The sequence below is a fragment of the Osmerus mordax genome, chromosome 10 (assembly GCF_038355195.1).
Source record: "Osmerus mordax isolate fOsmMor3 chromosome 10, fOsmMor3.pri, whole genome shotgun sequence".
Classification (NCBI taxonomy): domain Eukaryota; kingdom Metazoa; phylum Chordata; class Actinopteri; order Osmeriformes; family Osmeridae; genus Osmerus; species Osmerus mordax.
The window spans coordinates 13,661,437-13,672,395 of record NC_090059.1 but is presented as its reverse complement, the minus strand read 5'-3'; the positions used below and the strand labels follow the sequence as shown (position 1 = coordinate 13,672,395).

Sequence of the window (10,959 nt, the reverse complement as noted above, 5' to 3'; positions counted from 1 at the left end):
AACCTATTTTACTATCATCTTAACTTTGGCCACTGAGTCTATACAAATACAGCACGTACAGAATAGTATTGAAATTGTCAATAACAATGCAACTGTCATAAAAGTAAGAGCTTTATTATAACATTTTCAAATGCAACCATGTACAAAATAAAATATAAAAACCCGTATCTTTACAAGACATTTAAACTGTCTGAAAATAATGTACAAAAATACAGATTCTTATTTCAATAACTGAAAAATACAGAAATAAATAAAATATTTATAACTGGGCACTTGCAGTTTATCTATATAGGGTTGTGATAAACAATATTACAGTATGGCCTACAATCAGTGCAACATTTTCTTATTACTTTTGTGCAATTCATTCCTTTAAAAACAAATTATTTAATTAAAATTACATTTGACAAGTTCAGCATAATGTACAATTCAAAGCAACACTGATATTTGTAGACTTTTATAAGACAAACTATTGACAGCGTTCAAGTTACATTCCTCCAGTGTTTTTTGTGTCCAAATGGATAGTATGGTAAAGAATACCTTCAAATTGAGCTGTAAGGGCCCAACAACATCCATCTATTTTTGGTATTCTACAAAACTCTAATTGAATGAAGACAGAGGGAAGTTTGGTTGAAATATTTAACCAATACAGTTAAAAATACAGTGCATCTTATCTACAGAGCTAGAGAACCGATGGTGTCAGTGGGTTTGTGTGTTCACCCAACCTCTTTCAACACATTACTTGTTTGCATAACGAACACAAAGGCAGATACTAGGCACCCATGACAGTCATTCGAATTGGAACACCAAAAGATTTAACAATACCAGTCTATGCCCCGGTCCATTTTAAACAGGCTCTCCGTGTACTCTCACACGGTACAGGCAGGTGTACTCCTGATGCCCCCAGTTGGACAGCACCCGGATCTCAACGATTTGGTAGGCATCGACATTCTCTTCCTGTGGATAGAACAGACAGTCGTTCAGTTAACAATCTGAGAGTACATTTCAGATTTGCCAGCAGAGAGTACTTACAAAGGCAGAGTAGTGTACTTAACACAGAATAGGTCTCAAGCCAATGCTTGTGCACTTACAGAGACAGGGTAAGTCTGCAGTGCATCTCCATCCTCTACATAGGTGTAGTTGCCCAGTAACTTCCCCCCCTCCTGGCTTTCATCATCCAAGCCCTAGCAACACAATAGCGGTGTTAAACAGTTCACAATGATTTTAATCTTTTGTCGTGTAACAAGAGTTTAAAAGAGAATGGTGAATGAATGAGTGAGTGAGTGAGTCTTACGTAGACGGTGAACTGGCGTGGGGCGCTGCTGATTCGTCCTGTTGGGGACAGGGCTTTGGGGATGTGCTCCATTGAGAAGGCAGAGGGGCGGATCTTCATGGAGAGGCGGATCACCAGGTAACCACTGGAGCCTCTGAATGCCCAGCAGTTCCCTGGATTGATGTCAGGCTAGAGAGTGAGAAAAAGAAATAAAGATGGAGGTTACAGAGAATGAACATCACAAGTATTAGGTACCACCAAACACCAAAAGCACTTAAACCGTTTGCCAGGCGGTCACGTCGAGCAGAGCGCTACCTGAATGACGACTCGAGGAGACTGGGAGAAGTACCAGAGCGGCAAGCCAAACAGACTCATCAGAGCGGTCTTGGTCTCGTAGGTCTCTGAACAGCGAGTGCTCATGATGCTGCCACCTGTGCACACACACACACACACACACACACATTACAAAAATATTGTTGCAATGTTTCTAGAATGGTCATGTCTAGGTGGTTAACGTGTCACAAATTAACACATAAACCTGTGGTATCTCAAAGTCCAAACATTAATGTCAACAACCCAAGCAGGTCACACCCATCTCAGCAGTCACATGGGTCAGGGTCCAGTCAGCTCACCTCCAGACTCAAGGGCATAGTCCACCAGGCCCGTCCGATCCTCAGAGTATAACTTCAGGGCATTTCTCACAATCAGCTGCACTTCCTAGGGTAAGAGGAGAAGGTGCGCTCAAGAGGCCATAGAACAGTAAAGACAAGATAATGCATCATGCTCATGTAAGCTTCAAGTTTTCAAAAGGTGACACCAGATCACCACAGACGCCCACCTCCTCCGTCACCTCGGTGGCCCCCGCGGCTCCCACGGTCTGCAGCACGGTCTGGGTGAGGCTCTGTGTGCAGGGCCCCTGCTGGCTGCCGTGGTCCTGCAGCAGCTGCACACTGACGTTCTGCAGGATGCGCAGCTCCAGGGAGGCCAGCGAGGCCTGCAGGTCAGCCCCGCTCACGTAGCGTTCAGACAGCCACAGCAGCAGGGAGTCTGGCAGCTCCGTCTCCCCGGAACCGGGCTCGGAAGAGTGAGAGTCTTCAGGAGGGTCCTTCTGACTGCCGTAGAACAGGCTCCGGAGCTCTTGACGCACTTGGTCTGACACCTGCGCTGAAACCTGACAGAAGATGGAGCCATCGCTGTCTATGTCAGCCACCTGGTGTTTACCTTGAGGACTGCATGTGTTTGTAACTCACTGTGTCCTGGAGGGAGTCCAGCTGGCCACATCTGCCCTGGCATCCCATCACCCCCTGCAGGTCCTCTCTGATGCTGACCAGCACAAGCTCCAGCCTTTGCACTTCTGCCAGCAAAGCATCATGGGAATCGCGGTCCACAGCCACGCTTAAGGTCAAACAGATCCAGAGACCATCCTAAACTTCATAACTTAGAACTCGGGAGATACATTTAGAAATCAAAAGTTTTACCAACTTACATGTCTGGAACAGGTACAAGTGGAGGTGATGGTGTACATACTGGAGCAGGCGTCATCGTCTCTTGTCTCTTCTGTACCTCCTAAAGAAATAAAAAAATAAAAAATAATTGACAGCAAACATAGCAATATGAGTCAAGGATTTAATTCCGGGACTACTTGAAAGTGTGTGCGTGTACCTCTGTGTGAAAGTGTGTGTACCTCTGTTTTGAGACTGAGGGCATGCAGCAGGAGCTCCATTTGATCCAGACGAGAGCTCCAAACCTCCTGTTGCTCAAATTGCTGCTGCTGAGACTAGGAGAGGCAGAGAAAGAGAGGGTGGTGGAGGAAAAAAAAGGAGGAGTAGAACAGGTAATGCTAGGCAAAAGAGAAAACATACTCTCACAGATATAACTGCTTAGACACCATCAAATATGACCCATGTTTGCTGGAGTGATTGTCTTTGGCTCCTCCAGCCTCACCTGTTGCCTGTGGGCAGTCTCCTCCTCCACCATCTCTGCCCTGAGTCTCACCAGCCGGTCCTCCAGCAGCCTGGACACCCAGGGCTCCAGGCTGCCCCCGTCTGCCTGAGAGGGGAGCTGCTCCTGGAGGGCCTGGTAGAGGCCGGTCACCTCCCTGTGCTGCTGCTCCAGCCTCTGGCCTCCCCCCTCCACATGCTCCCACACCTTGGATAGGCTCTCCTCCAGCCGGGCTAGGCGCTCAGAGTGGAGGGACGACACGGAGCCCTCTTCCTGCTGGGAGAGAACCACCACAGGAGGGGTGAACGCATGCAAAGAGATGCAACACACAGCTCAAGCACACCCAGGCACCAAGACACACACACCTCAACAAGGGGCTTAATGCATATGCCGTTTTGATACTGTTTCATGCTTGATGTCCCAGATGACATCGCACCACCTCCATGCATGTTGGTAACACGACGACCCTTACGTGTGCCCCTGATGGGGGAGCTGTGAAGAGGGCAGCCCTGGGTGTGTGTCCGTCTCTGGGGACGGAGAGGCTGGCTGTCACCCACTCTGTCATGCTGAAGGCTGGCAGGCCAGACAGCAGGTTTGAGGGTCCCCAACACCACGCAACTGTAGAGAGACATGCACACGAGCTGTATATCACATACACAGAGAATGAGAGGGAGCAGGACAGCGAGAGAGAGAGAGAGGGAGTGAGTCAACAGTATGCTACTGTTAGGCTACGGGGGCAGCCTTTTGAGTCTGGATAGCGGCAGGTAAGACACATACCCAGAAGTAGTAGGCACGGCAGCAGAAGCAGTTTAAGCAGCTTGGGAAGACACCTGACAAAACCAAAAAAACGCACCAGCTCTTAAAAAAAATGGCGAATGAGGAGTTTCAGTCACAAGCTGGTTTAAAAATCAGGCACGGTCTATGTGAAGGCCAGGACTCACCGTGTCAAGACAAACACATTGAGAAGGGACGTGAGCGCGATGAGATGATACCATGCGGTCCCTAGCCACCGGAATACAACCGTCGCTGCTTTCCCTGTGGGCACACACACACACACGGTAAAGGCAGGGCAAGGAGGGGATTACTCAGGGAAGGTACAAGGCTGTGTTCCATCATTAGGAATCAGAGTATTAAAGTGCCCTCTGAAGCAGGGAGATAAGGAGGCCTCATGTTCCAGGTGAGCCTCTGATTAAACCCACAGATGCAGAGCTGCTTGAGAAGTTGTAGGCTAAACCCTGACGAGTTTCCAGTTTAACTGTATTGTGTTTTTAAAGAGTCATGTTAATCCAGCAATACCACTATAAACCTACATATTGTGTAGCATGATGTAGACCTAGAGCATTTGTAGGTAAACCATAATGCAAGGAGTGCAAGGCATTAGAATAACACACACATCACAGCGAAGGGGGAGGGATACACCAGTTAGATAGATGGATCATGTCGATAGGTCAACCTTAACTTACTGAGGGAGAGACAGTGACACAGGGCATGCTAAAGCACATTAGCCCTCCAAGGTAAGCCACCCTTCACTAAGAACCACCACACAAACTGTCCAGCGGAGGGACTGTAAAAGCTGGGATGGGGGGGGGGGGTTGTGAAACATGTCAGAAAGTTCCTCATTAAGGCACCATTTACAGGTTACGCAGACACAAGCAGGCAAGATTCCACATGCGGAGAGAAGCTGTTAAAGGGGGAACACAAGGGAAGAGTCACCCAGCCAGCCATCTGGAGGGTATGAAAGGGGTTGGTTCAATAAGTTGTAGGATGATAACCTGGGGACAGGGCAGCCAACATCAGCCTTTGCGTTACAGCCCCGCTGGCAATGCCCACTTTTTGACCAATCCACAGCAGGCAGGACCCTGGGGAACCAATGATGTGAGCAAAAACATTCCGGTAATTTCTTCTCTCAACAGTGACAGGAAGTTCAATGAATTGCCATGACTAGTTAGTAGTTTCCGAGGCTGTCTGGTGTTGATCCAACAAGTTTGAGTTTGTATAAAGTGTACCAGGATAGGCTAAAGGGGGTTAGTTTAGGTTGGTGACCTGTGTAAACAATGATCCTCCACAGTGGCCCCCACAGGCAGAGTGACCTGGACAACCAAATAGATGAAGATGCACAGTCTGCATGTGAATCCATGCGGCGTTTCTCTTTGCAGTCATCACCTGTGGGGAACAACAGTGAAGGAGCAGGGACGGCCAGCCAGGACAGAATGAAGCACACCAGAGCTCAGATTCCAATCACATCCCTCACAGTGAACACATCTCAAATGTATAGTCTCTCTCCCTCCCTCTTAGGCATGGTGTCAAATCCTACACCAGCCTACATCCCTCATGAGTCACCCGGCTGACAAACACGGGACACTTACACAGAGGTCCGTTCAGATTCAGGTCTCCCCCTTCAGCCTCCAGCTCCTTCACGTTCATACTTCCACAGGAACTGCTGTGAGCGTCTGAGAGACAGAGAGAGAGAGGAGTTTAAGTCCAAGTTTAAAAGTCCAGTCAAATCCCAGTGTCCCCTTCTTCACCTGTGCTGAGGATGAACAGAGTGAATGGATTTTCAAAAGTAGGGAGAGAAAACAAATGCCGCAACACCATTTGCATGTTACTAAGGCGACAGGCAAAGTAAAAGGCGTCCATTTGTTTGGTAGGGAAACCCAGCTGGTGTGACATGCGAGTAAGAGACATCAAAATACTAAACAGCTAGAAAGTGGGGAGGCAAAGGAAAAAAAAGACAGAAAGGGTTAGACAGGGACAGAGTCTGGAGTTCCCCCTCCTGTGCAAAGGACAAGAGAACCATGCCAGTGCAGAACTAAACCACCACCTCTCCACACCTTCCCCTAGACTCCTGCTCACAGGAAGAAGACCGTAGACATCCCTGGCCTGAAGCATTCACAACAAAGTCATGACCCCGTACCATGAATGGGGATCCATGAATAACCCAGCGTGAGAGGCATCAATGGGGGTTAGTATATTGTAGACGGCTACCTTTGTCTACTACTGTTCCATGCCCTGTCTGGGCCCCATGGCTCCACCTGAGCACAACAGCCTGCAAGGCAGCAGAGGCCAACGCCACTGCAGACTGCAAGACTACAGTCGACACTGACGCTGTGAAGGCTGCAGCTCTTCTGCTGTACTTTAGACATCTGGAGCAGACAGCGTACAGCACACCTAGACAAAGAGAGCGAGGGGATCAAGGAAAGAAAAAAGTCGGAGAAAGGGAGTAACCATGTTCAGTAAGAGGACAGCGTAGGTCTTTTCTAAGTTGAGTTATTATCAGTTTTGACGAGGAGGAGATGACCATTGTGGAGATTTACTGACCCACACCAAGTGATTTCCCTAGGCATACACACATGGTAAATCCCAGACAACGTTATACTGCAGGACCAGTACCTGAGGAACAACACACACCCACACCTGAAAAGAGTGAGTATCTATTGCTGACTATGTGCCTTTTAAGGTGAGACTCCATCCAAGTGTTTGTGGCCCATCCAGTGCAGGTGCTACAGAGCAGTGGAAGGAGTGTTGTGAGTTAAGAGTTCTAGAAAGTTCTCTGGAGGTCATTCCTGAGCTGCAGGACAAACAGAGCGAGAGAGACAAGGCCAGTGCTGTGATGGAGTCCTACTGAGGCTTGTGCTGGAGGACAGGAGACGGGGAGGGTTAGAGTTTGGTTAGGGTTTGGCCCCGGGGCCTGGGCCCTGCGCCTGCTACCTGTGCCCTCTTTGGTCAGCTGGTGGAGGAGAGGGAGCTGAGAGAGGAGAGAAACCATGCAGGCTGCTGCCCTGTTCCACATGTACACACTCAGGATCCACACGGATGCTAGGAGTCCTGGATAAGAATTAGATATGGTAGCATTGAACAGCAGTTTTGTGTTCATAAGTGCACGTCTTCGCGCTGGTATAAAACATGTAAAAGGAAGACAAATGATTAGACCCAGCTAGACACTAGAATCAAACCAAATTCCAATGCAGGACACACCCGAGTCAAATCTTTTCTCTTCATTTCTGAATCTCTCTCTTTCTCTCTGTGTTTTAGCCAGTCTACTGGCCTCTTTCTGATTCAAGCAGCCCCATCCCCTCACCTGTCTTGGTCTTGCGGCTCTTGTCTCTACTGTAGATTGTGGGGGGCGGGAACAAGGCTGAGGAGGCGGGGCCTGTAGTCAGAGCGTGCTCACTGATGGCCGGGCGGGCGAGGGCTGCCGTAGAGGAGGAAGAGGAAGTGATGTACTTGGAAGAGGAGGAAGCAGAGGGGTAGGCAGTGAGGGGTTCCTGCCTGTCTGTGTGGACAGTACAGATGTAACCGTTGACCATGGATGTCTGGGTCTGGGCTGAGGTCTCTCCGTTAGTTTGAAGAATTATGGTTTGGTCTAGCGTGGTCCGAGTCAGAGAGAGGAGAGAAGGATCATTAGCAAACATACTAATAAGTTAACATTGTATGATGGAGGCAAAAACATGTCAGCCTGCAAACAAGCCTATTACCTTGGAGTTCAGCCTCCTCATCCAATCCTACAGGACAGAGGGAAACGGTGACACTGTGAAACAATCACATGGGCGAGGATACACTTCCATTTCATTGTGTGTGAGCGCGTCTGCGAGTATGTGTGTGCTGACCCCAGAAGTTGTCGACCAGTGTCCTCTCCTGGATGCAGGACTCGTCCAGCATCGAGGAGAGCAGGGAAGCATCGCTGGCAGCACAGCTATGGAGGCTGCTGTTGTGGGCCGGGCCCTGGACACTCTTCCTGGGGGTCTGGAGCAGAGACTGGGTACGCCTGCTCTTAATTGCCCTGGAGCAAGGGAAAATTGTGTGGAGGTAGAGGGGGAGAGCAAAATAATAAGAGCAAGAGTATGAGAGCTGGAAGAAATGGTATAGTTAAAACCTGAACCCAAGTGTGACTTCCTATAATGCAAAAACTAATCCCCGGTGCAGTGACTGACTGGATGGCGTCTCTGCGACTGGCCCCTCCAGCGCTGTAGGAGGCGTTGAAGCCTAGGCTGGGGGCTGAGTCCAGCAGGCTGTCATCGCCGTAGTGACCCGTGGTAGAGTGTATCCGGAGGCTACGCCGGGACATTGTGGAAGTCTCAGATGTGGATGTGAGCGCTGTGGCAACGCACTGCTCCTTGTCAAAGTCCAGGCCAGCTGTCCAGTAGCTGGAGCTGTTAGAGAGAAGAGGCGGGGGGGGGAGATGAAGCACCAAGCCAAACGAGACTACAAGACACCTCCTTTAAAACAATACATTCAGGAAATGAATCACACTCCCAATTCCATCTAGATTCCTCAAAGTAATAATACATTGAACCCTGGCTCAAAATAACTGAACATGCAACTGACATAGGTCAAATGGAGGACAGGTTTCTGTGGTCTGACTTCCTTCATAACTAGCTATGGTACTCAGAGAGTAAGGGGGGACAGCTGGCTCCTGTGAGAAACAGCCTGTTCTATTGTACTATGGGTTATGATGAAGCTTGAGCTGGTAGACAGACCCAATTCCCCAGTCAGGAAAGCAGAGGATGTCCCCAACAATAAACAGCTGCAAACACAGAAGTTGGATAATGTTTCCAATAATAAACAACAGGGAACACAGGAAGCCAGATGATATTGATAGCAACAGGTCACATGATGGGCACTCCATGTTTAAACATGGAAACATTACAACCAAGGTTAGGGACATAAATATCATTGCACCTGCAATACATGAGACGCAGACACAGAAAGCTGTATACGCCCCAGCTGGCACCAAGATCTGGCCCAGATTTCAACAGAGCTAAGCAGGCCTACATTTCTGAAGTAACAATCCTATCATTCACAGCTGGACTTTGGATATGCTACTAATGTAGCTCTGACTGAAAGGAGAGGGCTAACATAACAACAAGGAGTCTTCTAGATAGAATTGTTCATTACAATAAGGTTGCTTGTCACGTAAAGGAAGCTATTACAAGATAGTTAGGCCTGTAGTCCTATTAGAGCACTGCAAGCTAATCTCATTGACACACCAACACGCAGATATAGCCTGATGACACACATACAAGTACAAGTGACCTTTCCGTCTGAATACCGCACAGCACACCAACAAATAAGCTAAAAGAGAGGTGAGAGAGAGAGGAGAGAGAGAAAGTGGAATACAAACAGATCTGTCCAGCCCCAGCTCTCCAGATTCCAGCCTTCGTCAACAACGTTCATCCCAGGGAAAAGCCCCATGGACAAACATCCCTGCCACACACACACACACACACAGACATACGTGCTCATGCGCCAGAGAGATCAGGCAACTTAGCACTACTGAGCAGTGTTGCTGCTGCGTGCTCTGCTTCCTGTTACAGGGGAGCCGCTTAGCAACACCCCTCCCTCCCTCACTCGCCCCTCCTTCTGTCCCTCTCTCTCTGTCTGTCTGCCCCTCAAACGCTGAAATCAGTCCTTTCATTTTACACGTTGTACCGACTGCTGAGGTCAGTTTCAGGTTAAGCTCTTCATGCAACAAAAGAAGCTGGTTAGGGAATGACAGAGGGGAGAACTACAAAAGAATCCTGTGTATGCATACGTGACTAAACAGGTGTTCCAAAAACCAGATTGATAAAACAAACATTCTAAGTGCTCTAAAGAAATCACTAACCTGACAGAATAGTAATCTTATCTACACATCACTTTAAATTGACTATATTGGTATATATGGTTTTGTCTCGACAGATTAGCTCATTTTCCTTTTGCCCCTTTTTCGGCACTGATATAACTCAATTGCTAAGATACATCGAAATCCTCTTTAAGATTACCCAGCAACCCTCATCCATCCTAGTATGACAGTTTCTGTGCTTTGGACAGTATTGTTATGCATTATGAGATTAAGGATATATTGAGGATTACCAGATCCCCAAATGTGTGCATTTTCCCAGGGTGTGGCTTGGAAACTCCCAGGTAATCAGACCTGGAGTCTTGAACATGTTTAAACCGTGCATCCTAACTAGACAACAGTTTTGGGACACATTTAAATTTGCATCTGGATGAGACGGACAGAACCGAATTCAGTTTTGGTGCAAAGTCAGTGGCACTTTTTTTTTTTAAAGGTATTGAATACTTGATTTTGAAATGTAAACAACACCCAATTTGTTGGTTTTGAATTCACCTCTTTAAATTTGAAAAATTCAAGGTTTGGAAATTCAGGTAGCTCAAATTCAAACAGTAAAATTAATATCCCAATAATTTTATTTAAAAAATTCTAGCTTCAGAAATTCAGTTTGCTCAAATTAGAACAGTAAAATTCAGATCCCAAAAATTCAAGCTTCAGAAATTCTAATTGAACAAAATTCGTATTGTGAAATTCACATCCAAAAAATTCGAACCCCAAAAATTTGACACCCAAAAAATCCGATTGCAACATCCGGGATACTGCTGGCCTCAGACCGGATGTTGCAATCAGAATTTTTTTTATTGTCGGATTGAATTTTGGAGATCTGAAATTTACTGTTCTAATTTGAGCAACCTGAATTTCTGAACCTTGAATTTTGGGATCAGAATTTAAAGGGGTGAATTCTAAACAAACAAATTCGGTGGTGTTTCAATTTCAATATTAAGTATTCAATTCCTTTAAAAATCCAAAACATTGTGTCACTGATTTGCTTCCATATCTGACAAATTAACACCCAGGTGGTCAATACAACACGGACTTCTGATTCTACAAGGCCTGTCAGACCAAAGCCATGTGGATAAAGGGGAGGTGGCATGCCCATTACCCAATGGTAATAAACAGTGGGCGGGATCCC

At 47.3% G+C, this 10,959-nt stretch overlaps 1 protein-coding gene across 7 annotated transcripts; it reads right to left on the bottom strand.

Moving 5' to 3' along the window:
- Nucleotides 1-112: 112 nt before the first annotated feature.
- On the bottom strand, nt 113-9,414 carry sun1a (Sad1 and UNC84 domain containing 1a). Of its 7 annotated transcripts, none has more exons than XM_067245471.1 (22): nt 9,333-9,414; nt 8,143-8,361; nt 7,819-7,991; nt 7,687-7,713; nt 7,290-7,574; nt 6,197-6,379; nt 5,578-5,661; nt 5,255-5,374; nt 4,984-5,070; nt 4,153-4,246; nt 3,989-4,041; nt 3,684-3,829; nt 3,215-3,487; nt 2,955-3,047; nt 2,757-2,836; nt 2,521-2,665; nt 2,109-2,441; nt 1,903-1,987; nt 1,586-1,701; nt 1,292-1,459; nt 1,089-1,181; nt 113-954 (listed from the first exon to the last, which is right to left on the bottom strand). In XM_067245471.1, the coding sequence occupies exons 1-22, from the start codon at nt 9,401-9,403 to the stop codon at nt 844-846; spliced, it is 3,039 nt and encodes a 1,012-aa protein (XP_067101572.1). In that variant the 5' UTR covers nt 9,404-9,414; the 3' UTR covers nt 113-843. The 7 variants fall into 7 exon arrangements, with proteins under 7 accessions (XP_067101572.1, XP_067101574.1, XP_067101573.1 ...); XM_067245473.1 differs by having other exon boundaries at nt 2,121-2,441; XM_067245472.1 differs by having other exon boundaries at nt 3,215-3,484.
- Nucleotides 9,415-10,959: the final 1,545 nt, after the last annotated feature.